The following is an 18,156-nucleotide window of genomic DNA, read 5'->3' on the forward strand; positions in this document are numbered from 1 at the left end:
ATATTTTTTTCTAATACATAGATAAATCTTTATTATCGAAAACCGATATGAATAAAGTATCAAAACAAATTTGTTGGAAATGTACTAGCGGAATGGTATATCCGTTTTGCTATCTATAGTAGCTGTAGTCAATTCAACAGTTGTCTAGTTGTTTAAAATTGGAAAAAAGGAATGTAATTTAGAAATGAGCAATTTACTAGTTAAATTAATTACTCTTATTAATACACGAAATGTAACAAACATAAAAAAAAGTGTTTATAACCTTTATTAGAGGTCCTGATTTTTAGATTAATAAAATCATGAATTACTTCTTCAAAGTTTATTTTGCCAGAGGAACATCATTTGGTACATTTATTGATTTTCTCAGCTAAAAGCATTGCCAGCTGGTGGAGGTAAACATTAAAAGGAAACATTTGCCAAAGTATATTAACCCAGGTTGGACTCGATTCAGGGCCGTTTTTAACATAGTGGGCTCGCCGCGGCGAGATCTTTATGGCATTTTGCTTCATTTTTAAATAAAGAATTTTTTATTTTCAAGAATTTCGTAAATCGTACAAGAGTTTTAATCATCGACCGGACCAAGAATAAAAGTACTGAAGTAGATTTAGGAAGGAGTGTGCTTTCAAAACTTTTCTTCCAAAAAGGAACTTGTCCCTGTGTTGGAAATTATTTCCCGGGAAGTTGTTTGTTATTTTTATTAAGATATTGAGGTTAAAAATAAACTTCCTTTAGAATATTATCAATATTCTATATTTATTTGTACAACGTTTCGGATTTTCTCATGAAATGAAAGTACTATTCTTTTTTAAATATTGTCATGTTGACACATTAATTAAAATTTACAACAAAACATTGTTTATAAAAAAGAAATAGATGGACTTTAACAAAATGAGGAATATTAGTACTTAAAGATGGGGAAACCCGAAACGCAATATAAACAACTAGAGACTAATATTGATAATATTTTAAATGGAAGATTTTCACCTCAATATCTTAGTAAATAGTAACGTCCCATGTTTTAGTCCTAAGCACATATCTTTTCAAAATAAAATCCTAAGAATCGCAGTGGATACTCCTTGGTTTGTTAGAAACAGCTAATTGCTTCGGGAATTACAAATGAGACAATAGAGGATTAAATAAAAAATGATTCATGAAGTTCCACTCCCAGTTACCGACAGTCAAAGCAGCAGTCATCTACAACTTGGGAAATCCAACCTCGTCCCGAAGACTGATGCCCAGGATGCTGCAGGACATCCCGATATAAATCATATATTTATCAATTCTATTATTGACATTACTTCTCTTATTATTTATTTTTTTTCTCATTAGAGGGCATTCGCTTGTTATATGTTAGGTCTACGAATGTCTATATTTTTGTTATTAACCTTAGTTTTCACTTTTATTAATATTTATTATTTTTATCTTAATTTTTTTTATTAATAACATTGTATATAGTGTGGGGTGTCTTTTGTATGACACTGTACCCCAAACCATAACCAATTGTTAAAAATAAAAAAAATTAACTTATATTAACCATGGAAGGCCCACTTGGCCGATCTGGTATTAAGTATATAAAAAATTCTATGCGCATAAATAAAAATTTAATGTAATTAAGATTTATTTTTATGTTCAAACATTGAACCGCATATACACAAAATAAAAATTAGCATAAATGCAATAAATTGATAAAACAGTGGGAATAATTAAAAATAAAAACTGAAAGCTACATAATAGCATTGAAAACGTCTTTATGAATATTAAATAACGGAAGATGTTAATGGCTTAGGAAGTTAGTAGCTATGCTTGTAAAAGCTGAGTTGGGTTATTTATAAACGCTGTTCTAATTCTGTGTAAACTTTGAAGAAGTGGAGGTGAAAATTAGTTTTCGTGTTCGAAAATAGAAACAGCATAGAGCCCAACTGGCAGGGCTCAACGGTCGAGGCACTACTTCGCTAATTGTGTTCACTACTCAAATAAATATCACTCTTGTAAATTATTGCAACATTAAATCATTTTTTTCATTGTTAGAAGTCAGTTCATAACAGTTATGTTAACTCAGGATGCATGAAACGCGCAATTACATAACAAATGGCCCCATATTAATTAAAAGAATCTATTATCTTAGTGAAGTTATTTGCTTTTTAATTAAGACATGGAAAGCCCATAGAATCAGTTATTGTTGTTATATAATAACTGATTCTAAATTAAAATTTTTGAGCCCGTTTTTCATTATTATGAAAACAGAGAAAGTGTTTAGTTATTCCCCTCGGTGATGTTGGTTAAGAAAAATGATTCAATATTTTTAGAATTTCTGGAATATCTTCAAACTTAGGTTTATACCCGTGTGACAGTATATATCTGCACCTTGGTAAAAAAAAGGCCAATCTTCGAATATACCAATTTTGTGTATATGCTATTTGTTAATTCAAAAACTAGGGAATAAACAATGAAATTAAGGCCTATGTCCTAACCTTACTAGATTTCAAATTGAAGAATTTTTCAACGGGCCAATGTCAAATTGCAATAAAATAAAAAACGGCCTATGTGGACTGAAACAGTAAAACAAATAAAATGGACATAGAGCCTTCTTTTACCAAGGTACAAATAAATATATTTTTACTTATTACAGTATTGCTTTTGAGGCATGATTTTTGTTTAATGTAGTTATTGAGTGGTTGATATCCACTATATGCTGTTATGATTGTAATTGTTATTAGTTTTATAATTTAATATATTTATTAACTAATTGTTTGAAAGTAGTTTATATTAATGAAAACACCAACTACAAAATGATCTAATTCACACTCAACAGTTTATTTTAATCCTCCAACGTTTCGGCCCTCTGGCCATTATCAAGGAGACAACCTAAAAATTGTTTTCACATTATTACTATATTACTTCCTCACATAATATTTTTGAACATACCTCAATTATTGACTTGCCACAATTCATTGAAAAAAAGTCTTTCACTTGCATGCTACTTGCCTGCAATAAACTATAGATAACATATTAATTTTTTTTATAAGAAATATATGTATCTGGCAACACTGGGAGGGGGTTACGCAGATGATTTAATTGAAGTGTGATTATAATGTGTGTGGTGTGTATTATAGTTGATAAATTTGTAAGATTTCTTTTAAATAAAAAAAGAACCACTGAATTGAATCAATCTAATCAACTATAATACATTTCACACACATTAAAATCGTACAAATTAAATCATCTATGTAACCTCCACCCAGTGTTGGAGGTACATATATATTTCTTATAAAAAAAAAAATTAATATTTAACTACAGTTTACTACATCTCTTATTCTGCTCATGAAAACAAATAAATGAAGTGTGCAAAATATAGAAAAAGTAGAAAATAAACTAGGAATGCACAGATCATGCAGGGGATCCTAATTCATAATCGAATCAATAAAAAAATATTAATATTTTATCTGCAAGTGACAGACTTTTTTTAAAATGAATTGTGACTAGTCAATAATTGAGATATATTATCTTCATATAATCATAAGTGCATATACACACATGACGTACAAACATAAGACATGTCGTATGATCTTCAAAACAAAAACAATGATTTCAAAACAATATAAGAGTTTTCTATTATTATTTTTTTAATTGGCTATTTACTCACGAAAACATATAAGCTCAATAACTATTCTTTTAAAAAATTGTTTCTTTTTACTAAACACATCAACATACTAATTTATAAAACCAACCTTCAACGGGTTAGGACTGTGTGTGTGGGGGAAGTGTTTATGTGCACAAATATACATATAATAAAAATACAATAATTATGTTTTCAAATAACGTTAATTTATAAGCAATAAATACGAAAGAATGTTTATGAAATTGATTGTAAATATATTAAGCTCTGTAACTAGGTGATAACAGAATCCTAACCTGTTGAAAGCTATGTTTTATTGTTAGTATTGTTGATATGTTTAGTAAAAAAGAAAAAGAAATTTTTGAAGAATAGCTTTTGTATGTCTTTGTAGATCAATATCCATTTTATAAAAATTAAATGAAACTGTTATGATATTAATTTGATATTTGTTTTAAATATTATATGGCTTGGGCAATTAGCCTGGAAGTGACAGCATTTTTTTTAAATGAATTGTATTAATATTATGTGTGAGAGAGTAATATATGGTAATAATATGAATACGATTTTTAGGTTGCCTCCTTGATAATGGCCTAAGGGCCGAAACGTTAGAGAATAAAAAAAACTGTTGAGAGTAAAGTGGATCATTTGTAGTTAGCGTTATTAGTAATTGTTGTTATTTGAAAGTGGCAACACTGATTAGTTGTAATTAATAGGGATTACTTGTTTAGTTTGGGTTTGAAAATAATAACAGTTTTGTTTCTGTGAAATAAAACCGGTACAATAACTTTATTTGCTTCTGAAATAATCTCATAATATCAAACAGAATTATAAATATTAACTTTTTCAGTCAATTTAGTCAATTGTATTTTTTTATAAGGCAACACTGACTCTCGAAATTTGAGTCTTACATGAGGAAAAAATTCATCGATAAAACCCTCAACCAAATTTAAACTGGGAATCTGGAAATTATACATTTTTTCTATGATTGATCAAAAATTTATTTTCAAGATTTCAATTGCTTATCTGTTTTGGAGTAAAAATTATAATAAAAAAAAAATGATCCCCACAACATGAAGACCCCTACACCATATTCTTTTTAACTACTCAACCGTTATCGATCAGACTTTTGAGGTTTCGTTTATTTGGAGAGTTTCAAGAAAAGGTGTCCCTAATTATTACGCATCCAATTGTTCTTGTGTTTTTTCTGTTACTAATTATGCAATACACATGCACAGACACAAATTTATGTATTTATGTGAGAGTGTTTCAGTTTTAAATTATTTGATCAAATTTCCATATGTGTGCTTGAAATATCAAATAAAAATTTGGTACGGTGGACCCATCTCATAACATCCTACATATCCCTATGTTTTGTGTAGATTGTTGGGCTTGAGTTGAAATTATGGCTATTTATGTTATTTTTCAACAAAAAAAAATCTAAAGATAATAGAAGGCCAAAATTAAGAACAAATTAATTTTACTTTTCTATTGCCTTAAAAATTCATATTTTAGGATTTCTCGAGGTGGAAATAACGAATATAATTTTTTGTCCAGCCAAGAATACAACAATTTAACAAAAAGATAGGAACCCATAATTAAACCAAAAAAATCGTCTCGGCTTTTCCCGTCCGGATTTTTCTCTTTTTCTTTTTTCTCCTTTATTTGCTTATACAATTCTTTAATATTTTGTATCTATCCATTGTTTAATATTGCAAATAGTAAAAATTGTTTAGTTTTTTTTCTTCAAATAAACATAATTGTAAGTAATTTAGAGGAGTTTTGTTTTTTTGTGAAATTATGTATTAAAGCCCTATTAGACTAAAAAGTTTTCATTTTTGAGAGATATGTAAGACCCTATATATTTTTAAAAATCAATTGTACAGTTATTTTATTTTGGTTTAAATATTATTGTAGTTCTACTACTGGGTAGTTTCTCTACATGCTGTATCATATCATTATGATCTTACTTCAAATTTGCTTGATGTATTTCTTATACAGTTGTAAATGTCAATAAAGAAATAAATAAATTTGTAGATTTGTTATGGTATATGGTATCAGGGAAAGAAACTAAGGATTGTAATTGTAGTTTGATTATTATAGATCAGTACGAAGTAGAACATAAGGTTTGATATCCAATTTTCCCTAGAATACTGAAAACAAAATATAGCTTTCCTATCTCCAGGGACAAGATCTATTGGTATAAACATTTCCAATCAAGATTTATTCTCCCAACCTTGAAAAAGCAGGATTAGAATTTCAATGCTGGTCACGGTTTAGGATAGTTGGAGACGGCGAGTAATCGATGAAATTAAGCACATAGCATCTATAAATTCGATGTATTGTGTCTAAAAATGTGAAAAACATAAACAGTTTGAAGGAGTCTAGATAGCTAATAGGTCAAAAACGGGTAGTATAACTATAGTTTAAAACAATAAATTAGGGCATATTAACAAAGTGAAAAGGAAGTTCCTGTTATCCTCATTACGATAATTAAAAACAGAGTGAAATTCGTGTCATTCATAAAAATAGCACAAGGAAAATCCCTACAAAAACGCAAAAGTTTCGAAGGTTGGTTAAAGGAGAGGCAAACTAAGATGAATCAAGTCCAAAGTTTTCAGCAACTTGGCAAAATAAGTATAAGTTTTCGATTTTTTTTTCTACTTTATATATCTATTTTTTTTAAATAATTTTTTAAGTGATCAAGGCAGTTGTATGATGGCCAAACTATTTGCTGATTTACCTGTTTATTTCCATGGTTAACATTGAGAATTGTTCTTCCTCATGCTTAACATACCATCATTATCAGAATAGAAAAGTTTGTCCACTTTTAATTTTGTCCTGTACGGTCAATAAAATGGACTTCATTAGACAAAACGGACGAAATATATCTTTCCAATCTTTAACTAATCGAAAAGGACAATTATTAGTATTTAAATATCTCAAACGCTTTCAGTGGCGGATATGAGAAACACTGCACTTTTAAATTTATTTCTATCCGTTTTATGTTTGTTAATTTCGTATTTTATAAATATTTCTCACACTTTTCCTAAGCTTTTATCAAGAAAAATTTGGGAATCGCTTCATACGGAAAAACGTAGTCAAATATTTCCAAATTCTGAATGCAAAAGGAAGACAGAAAGAACACATTGAAAATTTTGGTCGCGAACTTGAACGATCTCATAAATACATATAGAAATAATTGATCATATATGAATTTGAAGATGGTCAGTGTTGCGATCAGGAAGAAAACAAATAGTTGTCTACTATTTATTTGTTGTCGACGTTTTAATTCACAATGTAAGAATAAAAGAGTGAAATAAAAAATGTTAAAGAGGAGTACAAACCATCAAAACTTTTTATAAAGATTAACAAACTAATACATCAGAATATATATTATAGAAAATACCAATCAATTTAATAACTGAGGTGTAGATAGTTGACCGTAGATTAATGATTGGAGAAGTTTGTCGGGAGGTGCGGTCAGCAAAGAACAACATAAATAAACAAAACCATATTTATTTATTTTATGCCGACGTTTCGACCTGAATTTCAGGCCTTCATCAGGGCTATATTTATTTTATGCCGACGTTTCGACCTGAGTTTCAGGTCTTCATCAGGGCTATTGTATATAAATAGCCCTGATGAAGACCTAAAACTCAGGTCGAAACGTCGGCATAAAATAAATAAATATGGTTTTGTTTATTTATGTTGTTCTTTGCTGATCGCACCCCCCGACAAACTTCTCCAATCAATTTAATTACTATTATATTAATTTACCAGTTCATTATTAATCACTGTGTCAGTCATTATATTTCATTAATTAATTAAATTAATGAATCATTCAATTATATACATTCTAAGTCCAAATACATGGGGTTACTAATACACAAAGAATACTTGTTCATCCATGATTGGATGAATAAATACTATTATAAAAAGATACAAACATTTTTATTTTCTAATTTTTTTTTGTTACCTAAATACAACATATTCCGAATATTATCTTTCTTAAATATTTTATTTTATATAATTTTATTCTTTCTCCCACTAAGGTATATTACATTTTCCTCGTTCATTCTATCCACTTTTTTGTTCTCAACTCTATTTACGCTATTCTCTCTATTTCAGTTTTAAAAAAACTAATAAATAAATTTAAAAATATTTAAACAAATTATAATAAAAAACAAAAAAATAAATAGGTTAAAAAGGATTTTCTTTTTAATTAATACTCCCATACCATCTTTATGAATATCCTGTTAGAGAACTATGATCTAGCCATGAGCTGTCCTTGACTGATACAATCAGTATTTAATGTCTGGGGGCTCGCTCTGATAACTTTATTATCCTACAGCCTTTGAAACAAATATATTTTTTGTTTATTTATATTTTTTTTATCTGAAATTCTAATCTTTATCAATTTTTCCTCTTAATTTTGTTGATTATAATTTATTGGTTCCTCGATTATAGTCCAAAGTTCAAGTAATCATTTTACTGAAATGCTTTCAAGCAAGACTGATATCTTTATTAACTAGTCATGTGGCCTTTTTAAAAAGTATCTCGGCAAACATTCAGTATAAATAGCTCTATTACAGCTCACATTTTAGAAAATTTACTCTATTTTATGTTGCCTTAGGTTTTGTAATGTTGGTGATAGTTTTAAAAATATTGAGCTCCAAAAGAAATTTTTTTTTAACGTTCTTAAACAGACGCCATTTTTTATTCTCCATACCTATACTTAGCAGACTCATCAATTTCGACTAATAATTATACATAGTTTTCATTAAAGTAATAAAAAATCGAGGTGAAATAACTGATTTTTTTTTTACCCTGACTCTTGTACTGTCCTCGATACTCTCTTAAACGGATCGACCTGTTTTGTTACTTTATTTTTTGTATTTTAATATCTTAGTCCCTACTGCTTGTTTACTAAATGGCGTAACCTGTGTGCAATAGTCGAAAGATCTGTTTTGCTATAGATCATAGGGACAAATCGGCGTCAGAGATTATGGATGAAACTTGCCTTCTTAATACTGTTTTATGTTTCTTACATGGAAGATTAACAATAAACAGCAAGACAAATGTTTAACGAATAGCAAATCTATTGTCCACATAATTCAAAAATGATATAATTTTATGGAATTATTTTAGCACGTATAAAATCAATAAAACTCATCTAAACTACACTATTATTACCGAAAGTAAAGCGCCCATATTAGACTTTTGAATCCATTTTATGCAGATTGCCATAAAAACCCTTAACTTAAGTTTTAGAGTAATTCAAAAACTAAATCAATGGATTAATTTTAAAATACATCAAATCCAAAAGTGTCAATGTATAATATTTTAAAAAATCGTTTATCTAAAGAAAGATCAAACAACGAACAAATTTCTGTTAAAATTTTATGAATTTCATTGTAGAATACATTATAATTTATGGAATTTCCAAGCATTCAAATTCTAGTATTGAGAATTTTTTAAGATTTAAATTTGGAACTTGTATCATTCATTCATATAAAATTAGTCTCATAAGGATATAGTGAATATTTTTAATGGATTGCAATGTTTCTTCATAGAATATTTATTTCTCTACTGCAGACACAGTGAGTTTTTTTTTTTGTTTTTTTTCAAGAGATCTTACTGGGAGTTATCCAGATGAAATCACTTCCTTACTTAATCGTTGCTCAAGAAACAACTTCCCAAATGCTAAAACCTAAACCTTTCATAGATTCCAGTGGTACAGAAAAGAAATTAAAAAAAAGTTCCATAATACAAAAAATATTATACTAAAAATGCCAATATGACGTTGAATATTCCGCTCATTTTCATTAACTACTTTACTAATTTCGAAATTAGAATTATATGCTATTAGTTTAGATCGTGAATAACTCAAATATTTTTCTAGGAACAACAGATATAATGTAAAAGAGAAACAGATGTTGGTTGTCAAAGTATAATTCATCGCTAGTAGATAAATTGAACAAATTAAAACCGAATATAAGCGGTTTTGTTATCTAGTATAAATAGGTCAGCTGTTTCATTTTCGGTTCATCTTCAGCTTATTTTAAAATAAAATTTCGTATGTTTTTTTTTTTTCATTAATTATTATGGAGATTAATTTTTTGAAAAAGTAAATTCCATTTGGAAATATTCACATAGACATCAAATATATTGTTTGATTTTATAATATAAAATTAAAAAGAAATAATTTTTAGTGATTTGAACAATTTTACGTACACCAACTACTAGAAGGACGGCAAGTACAATTTATTCTACAGGTTTTAGTCAATGAAATGGGCTCATAATTATTTTTTGTGGGTCCACTATGAAATAAAATTCAACCTCACTGGATTTGAATCTTGTAGCTTTCGACACCGATTAAGAGGTAGCTTATAATTTTCGTACCTAACCAACGCTAGTATATGGTGTGTGGCAGCAGTTGGACTGTATGCAATGCTTGTGAAACCCACTACTGCCAATAATCAACACTTTATTTTATTTTATTTATTTACTATTGCTATTTCATTAGTTATAACAAAAACATCCATACAGCCTCAATACTTCTTTATTATCTTTACACTCATACGTTTCGGCCATTTTTCAAGGATCTTATTCACACTATCACAACCAAAACATTGGTTATCACATAATTACAGGTCATTATGCCTTTATCAATTATTTATCATTAGTCACCTAATCACTATATAGTGATTAGGTGAAATAGACATTGTAAACCAATTATTTTAATAACTGTAACTGTGAAAATTGGTGATTGACTAATGAAAAATAATTGACAACGGCATAATGACCCGCAATTATGTGATAACCAATGTTTTGGCTGTGATACTGAGTCTTTCATTCTTTCAAGAATGAGTCCTTGAAAATTTCCGGAATTGCTGAAACGTGGAAGTGTAAAGATAATAAAAAAGTGCTGAGACTATAGTTGTTGTTATAACTAATTATATTATTTTTATTTATAATTTTTTTTTGGGGGAAAGGCTATTTAATTTGTGAGTGCTTTGAATATAACTTTAACTGTGGTGCACCCCAGCGTTCGGTTAAACGTCTTACTGTTGCTACTGCAACTTTTCCATCTGCATCCGTTTGGTACTAAGTCCAGCCCACCTGTTCAACAACCTCCGCCCAGGTGGTTCCTTCAATACGTCAGCCTGGCCCAGCCCTCTGGTCATTGTCTCCTTCCTTTTCCTCCAGTGGTTCACCAATATTGGTTGGTCAAGTCCAACCGTAGAGTGCGTGGGTTCCATCGTTTCCTTTCATCGGTAGAGGAACTTCTTTAAGAAGGGCAAGTTCTCTCCTTTAATTAGGCGGGAAATCCAACTCGGCGAGGACGAAGATCCCGGTCTTTGTCAGCAATCTGGCTCGGTATTCCTCAATTGCGGTGTAATCCACTACCATATGTTCTTTTTCAGGGATTTCACATGTGGCGCGCTGGGTGTCTAAGTTCTTTCCAAAGCTCTTTAGCTTTCTCCAAAATTCTCCATATACTGTTAGAATTTGTGAGACTCAATAGCCTGGGGAGGTCACAGCTTGCCTTTAATCTTGACTGGACGTTGGGGAAGAACATCCTCAGAGTAGTGCCCTTTTGGACTACCAACCATCGTATATTTAAACTCCTCTATCGAGTCCTCCCACAAAAACTTCTTCCATAGGTTTAAGTACTTTCAACCGGAGTGGCCCCGGTTATCACCCACCAGGTAACTTTTTTTAGCTACCAGATTTTTTTTTAGTGCTGTTAAACACTGTGTAGCCTTTCTGAACATGATGTAAGCTATATTACCTACTTTATTTAGATTTCATTTTGAATTCAGGGAGAGAATGCAACCTAACCAGCAGTCCATGTGTTTTTGTTTACTCAATTTCTCTTTTCTCTTAGAACGGACTATAGAGCACGTGACGGACCAAAAAGATTGCGAACCAACTATTTGACCTGATCCCCCTAATGAGCCATTTAATGTCACCTGCCAAATTACATGGCAAAAATGCCAAGGTTTTGTTATTTTGAAGAGAAAGAAGTCTCATTCTTGAGATTAAATGGTAGAAAATGTTGCTTCACTGTTGTTTATTGATCTAAAAACATTTATAAAAATTAAATAATAGGTTATAGCATTTCACTGGTAGTTAATGCATACTTGCTACGCAGTTAAACAACCACGAAGTTTGAAATCAACTACCTTGGATAAGTTTATCCTCTTGGAAATTTAAAACCAATCGAAATATTGATCGAAGCAGATTCGTGACATGTCAACTTGATCAAAGGTATACAGATAGCAAGGAAAACCTGGATCGTGAAAGCATAGGAATAGATTAATTTAAATGCTTGGCAAAGAATAAAGCTTCACGTTCTTGTTTAATTATTTAGGCAAATTATAGAGAAAAAAATGTTCTACGGATATAATTTCTATTAAACTAAACTGAATGTTTCACTCTAAAAACGTTCTATACAAATAGTTGAATAGAAATGAAACTTATTAAAAAAAAAAAAAATACTGATAAAGATTTTACACAAAAATGAAGTAACATAGCAATAAACGCAGATGGCCAAGTAAAAACTAAGATTAGAGTATCGCAAATTTTTTATATGAACAGTTTATCAATACCTGTTTAAAGCATACACAAATATTTTATAAAGTAATAATTGATAAAGATTTGGATATTTGAACACTAAAACTCAAAAGCTCGGGTTTATGGGCGCAAGATCACATTCATTTCCCATTTTTGTCAATAACACGTAGCATCATAATAGGAAGATGAAAAGAAATAAACATTAATGCCTCATAAAATTCATTTTGAAAATTTAGACAATGTAAAACTAGAAAATTAAGAAAAGTGAAATTCCGCTCTAGCCCGAACCAGACATCAATGCGTCCATTACAAACTCCCTAACCATCCAAACCCGCTAGTTTCTAACCTTGCCTCCTCTTCCATTCCTGACAAACCTCCGAGGTGCCTGAAAAGAAAACGGCGTCGAGACCTTCTAATGTAGATATGTTATCTAAGTGCTACCAATGGATAGTTTCTCTTCTCCACATGGCTATATCATACCATTATAATCTAACATCAAATTAACTAGATGTATTTTTATGTAAACATAATTGTAAATGTCAATAAACAAATTTTAAAAAATTTAATCTTTTCTAAAATCTCCAATTACTTTTAGTTTTTATATTTTTATCCACTCCTACCAAATAAATAAAAAATTGAAAATTAATAATCAGGAGTATTAACTTTTAATGGGGAGCGCGGTGGCACCAGGATAAGGCACGATGCTACTAACTCTTAGGACCCGAGTTCGAATGGGCAGAAAATTGTTTTCTGTTACACTGTAGCCATGAGTCAACGCTTTGGGTTCTGGAGCCCTAGGGGTCCACCCAGCCTCATAAATTGGGTACCCTTAATTGAGTAAAAATCGGGCGGTCGAACGTGATTCTGACCAAATCCTTGCACAACCATTGGTTCAGTAACAGTACTTCTTTACAAAGTACTGAACCCCTAACCCTTCCTGGATTGTAGAAGTACAGATTTTTTATTTTTTATTTTAATTCATAACATTTCCTCGTCCATTCGTTCTTATTGTGTATTAAGCTGTTATGACTATAGCTATATAACTAAAACAGAACGTTAACAGTTATAATAAACAGAACGTAAGAATAATTAATTATAAAAGGCGGTAATGAGACAGCCTTTCTTGTTCATTTGTCAATCTTTCAGTTTTCTTCAACTTGAATTGCTCCTATGACAATAATTCAATTTATTGTTTAATTGTCGGAGTTAATATTAAGACTACATGAGGAAAAGTAAACGTCACATTTTTTTAAAAATTGATGTTTTAGCGAATAAAAATATATGAAGGGAAGCTCTATATTCCTATTAAGTCAAACAAGTGAAAAAAAGAAAACGGTTAAAAATGAGTTTTAAAAATGCAAAATAGAGGAATAAAAGGCTATTTTCAAGGGAAAAAACATGTTCTCAGATTAATGAAATCGGAATAGTTAAGGGACACGGTCAGTAGGAATGACAGACATCATTCATAAGCCAGATTGATGAGACTGACTGGACCCACAATTAGTCCGTCGCTTTCTTGTAAATAAGATATCGGACAGTTAAGATCATCACAGCCTCCCCTCAACTTTCTCAGTACCCTGTCCATTTCAAATTCAAGGATTTTAAAATTTTCTCAATAAATAATACTAATCGTATTAACAATCCCGGGTGGTCAGGCCCTTCCCAATGTAAAGTACATCGGGCCAACCACCTACATCCACTTCGTAGATGAATTCCTTGAAGAAGGGATGATTCTCCTCCTCCACCATACGAGGGAAGTACGACACGGCGAGGGCGAATATCCCGGTTTTTCTGAACAATCTGGCAAGGTGTCCTTTCATGGTAGTGTAAACCAACACTACGGCTCAGCAGTTTCAGGGACTCCACACGTAGGGAACTGGGAGTCGGTGTTCTTTGTTGCCTAAGGCTTTTCAGCTTTTCCCGGTGTCGAGTGTCGAGCTCTTGCAATCCCTGAAATACACGGGGTAACAAACACTGTCGAAGGCGGAGGATTTGTCAAACAGTACAATAAGAAATATTTTTCCGTTCTTCCTTCCATGTCTCCACGCACTCTCAGCAGCGCATACTTCGATCCCTTGCCACGGGTTGAGCCGAATACCCATGGGTGATTTACTTCAATTAGGATTTGTCTGAGGCTGTTGACAATCATGTGCTCCTTACAAGCTACTGGGAGGTGGTATATAGGTCGGTAGGGTTTTGGCGTTTCCTTATCCTTGCCATCTTCCTCGTAGAGTAGTCTCAAGACAGCAACCTCCACTTGCTTGGAAAGTGTCCCTTATCCAAACACTCGCTGAATATCTCCAACATGTCCTTCTCAATATAAGGGGAACTATTCTTGATAATTACAGCATATATGCGTTCTAGTCCTGGAGCCCTCCCAATCTTCCGTCTGTTCACGGTCAGGCGAAGGCCCTATCTATCGCATGGTGTACATAGGTCGGTACCTGGTGGGTATACCGTGGTGAGACTTATACATGATATATGCTGATGTTTAACCATATAGCGAGCTCTGCACGGTCAGTTAGAATGACATACATCAGCCTGATTGACTTGAATCACGAAGATCCATATGCTATCAGTCCGATTGAAGCTTATTTCCAAAATTTATCCATAAAGGGTTGAAGGATTGAACATTCAGTTTTGATTTCACTGTCACTCCGACTGACCTTATGGGCCTTAATAAGGGCTGCTACAAGCTACGAGTTTAAATAGAAATTCATCTATTTCGATCTCCAGCCCTTTGACAGCCCTGATGAACACGTACACTATGGGTCAAAACGTAGGCATTTAATAAATAGTACGGTAACCGGATCATCTTAAAAATATATATATAGTCTCATTAATTAATAACTATCTTCATAATTTTTAAAATTAAAACTTAAAAAATACTTATGTCCACGTTTATGATTAGTGTAATTCGGGATTTATGAACTGAAATTCAAGTATTGATGTATTGATAAAAGTAAAAAAAAAATGATATGAAAAAACAGACAGTGACCTCATTTGCCAAATACAAAGTACCTGAGAATATTATGTGAAAAATGCATAATGTATTTTATATTTACATGGAGATAAGCATAGAATATTAAGTAATTTATATTGAGATTAATTAGTACCTTTAAAATTTTCTAAAATGAAATTTTATTACAGATATATTTAAAGCTGGTAATGAAATTTCCTACCGAACTAGCGATTTCTGTCAAGTAAACAAAATGTCCTGATGGGACCCGTGCTGTTAGTTTGAAAAGAGGTTGTCACAGAGTTATATCTGTGCTCTGTTCTATTTCTACTATTGAGAAATGTCTTTGAAATTTCACAGTAAAAGTTTAACTTCTATTGTAATCCGTTCAGAGGAACATTTACCTTCCTGGAAAATAGGCAATTTCTTCATTTTCTAACCTTAGCATGCTAACTTCAGTTATTTTCTTTTGCTTATTAATTAACCGTAGAAAATGTGTTTTACAGTACTTTTTTTATGTTTTTCGCCAATGAAGTGAAAGTTATATATTTAATTGTTATTAGGACGTTTAGGGACCGATTTATTACTTTTTTTCATAGCCTGAGAGAAAAAGGAGAAAGTAGAAAATCTCTGTTGCCCTTTCTTCATATCTTTTTGACAGTAGTCTTGATAAGTGATAAAATGTCCTTGGCCGGGGTAATATTTTCTCTCACTTCATCACACATTCACTGCAGGAATGGTTCTGATTGAGCAATAGCCATTTTATCTTTCAGCATGATAGATTTATGAATGTTGTGCACTTTTAAATTTCTTTTTTAAAATTACTTTCTTATTGGTATGGATTTAGGCATTTCAAGACTTATATCATTCTGAAATGGTGCAAACGCAGGTGCCACATCCACATCATAATTATGCTGATGCATTATGGTGCACGTACATAGTTTCTGTAGTTGCTGCCAATATAGCTGAATTTTGTGAGTCAACTTTTTATTCTATACATTGTTTTTATTTTTTCACTTTGTGCTATTTATAATAATCATTATTATACCACTACTTATCATTAAATATCAGTTTTAGTAAGAAAAATGTTATGAGCATGATTTCTCATTTCAATTTATAGTGGATTAATATTTAGGTATAAAAACTTCATAAATTAGGTATTTAAATATTATTAATAAAAATGTTCACAGTAACTTATCCCCTTGATCTCACAAAAACAAGATTGCAAATACAAGGGGAAGTAGCCGCCAACTCCAATGGACACCCCCAGGTATTTTTCTTTTCAATAATTGTTTTGTATAATTATTGCGAAATAGTCTTTGAGCTTGTATTTTAACGTTTGCAGATCAAGTTCATTTTGTAAAATTGATTCCTTACTGTTGAGTTAGGTTTGAATTTTATTTCAAATAAGCTAATCAGACATTCTTATGAATGGTTTATCAAATTTGAATTAATTTGATTTATTTCAGGTTGCATATCGGGGTATGGTGAAAACTGGACTTGGAATTGTTCATGAAGAAGGATTCCTCAAATTATGGCAGGGTATTACCCCTGCAATTTACCGTCATGTTGTTTATTCTGGAATTCGTATTGTAACTTACGAATATTTGAGGCAAAATGTACTTAAGAAAAATGATGACGGTTCATTTCCCATATGGTAAGTATTTCGATTTCTGCTCTGTATCTAAAAATATATTCTATCAGAATTAAATGAATAGTTTTTCAATAAGTAAAATTTTCAAGGTATGCTAACTTTAAATTTAGTTTATTATGCTCTCATTGCTTGGATTTAAAAGAAACATAATTATTCCTAGTGGACAATCAATTCCAGTTTCACATAAAATTATATATGAGTACTTTCATTTTGACTATTGTTCCGTTTTGGTTTTTAATGAATGTTGTATTATTAATGCTTGCTTTGTGAACCTGGATTAGGTAATTCACTAATGTTTTGTTAAATCCTCAAGACATTTTTCCAATAGCATTTCACTTGAGCTTTGGGGATCAGTTTGGTTAAAAAGTAGCTTCTTTCAACATACATAAATTGCAGACACGAGTCCTAGATGAAATATGTGTTCTGCAGGAAATCCGCTATAAGTGGCGTTACTTCTGGGTCTGTGGCACAGTTTTTTGCCAGCCCAGCTGATCTAGTCAAAGTACAAATTCAAATGGAAGGAAAGCGTAGGCTGTTGGGCAAACCACCAAGGTACTTTTATACAAACAATGATGGTTTAGGTTAAGGTTTTATGTCAAGTTCCAAATATGGACTGATAGCTGACAAGATTGAATTGTACCAAAAATTTTTTATTGAACTTTTTTTTATTTTTATTTCAGAGTATTAAGTGCAAGTCATGCTTTCCAAAAGATTTTGAGCGAAGGTGGTATTCGTGGACTATGGAAAGGCTCGATCCCAAATGTTCAGAGAGCTGCTCTTGTTAATCTTGGAGATTTGACGACTTATGATACAGCTAAACAGTTTATTTTGACACATACCTCTCTTCAGGACAGTCATACGACTCATATTTTGAGCAGGTACTTAAAATATAGTAAACACAATTTTTATTAGGTCTTAAATTTTGATGAAAGTAACATTAGTTGATCTAAATTTCCTTCCTACCGTTCAGGTGTCAGTAAGGTCAGGAGAGCGAGGCAGCCAGTGCATTATAGCTTTTGTTTATGTCAGGTATTTTTGAGTAATTTTAACTGATAAATTAAGCTGTTAGGCCACGGTGACCGATCTTATGGAGATAACATATCAACCAAGGGATGCTAGTTTTAATCTGGCCCAGGGGGGGAGATGGAGTAGGACTTTCAATTTTGTGGTGTTTGATCTCACACTGTCTACACTAAATTGAAAACCTATATTGACAGTATTGTATTGGGTGAGGCCGTCTGTAGCTGAGGGAGTTAAGCAACTGCCTCATGACTGCTGCAACGGGGCTGGTTTGAATCAATTCCCACAAAATGAAAACTTGACCCTCACCATAGTTTGAATAGGTTG

General features: G+C 31.5%; 1 protein-coding gene across 3 annotated transcripts in view; it reads left to right on the forward strand.

Annotated features, from left to right (window-relative positions):
- Ucp4A (Uncoupling protein 4A) overlaps positions 1-18,156 on the forward strand; it is a 60,631-nt gene that overhangs the window by 37,566 nt on the left and 4,909 nt on the right. For 2 of the 3 annotated variants that reach the window (XM_014423355.2, XM_014423354.3), the window contains 5 exons: positions 16,003-16,129; positions 16,346-16,425; positions 16,625-16,812; positions 17,239-17,361; positions 17,490-17,687. In XM_014423355.2, coding sequence (XP_014278841.1) covers positions 16,030-16,129; positions 16,346-16,425; positions 16,625-16,812; positions 17,239-17,361; positions 17,490-17,687 — 689 coding nt within the window. In that variant the 5' untranslated portion in view covers positions 16,003-16,029. Of the gene's footprint in view, positions 1-15,400; positions 15,575-16,002; positions 16,130-16,345; positions 16,426-16,624; positions 16,813-17,238; positions 17,362-17,489; positions 17,688-18,156 lie in introns of those variants that run through there. The other variant, XM_014423357.3, reaches the window with a different exon arrangement.

Source organism: Halyomorpha halys, unplaced genomic scaffold (assembly GCF_000696795.3).
Source record: "Halyomorpha halys isolate HHAL.00 unplaced genomic scaffold, Hhal_1.1 Scaffold417.1, whole genome shotgun sequence".
Classification (NCBI taxonomy): Eukaryota; Metazoa; Arthropoda; class Insecta; order Hemiptera; family Pentatomidae; genus Halyomorpha; species Halyomorpha halys.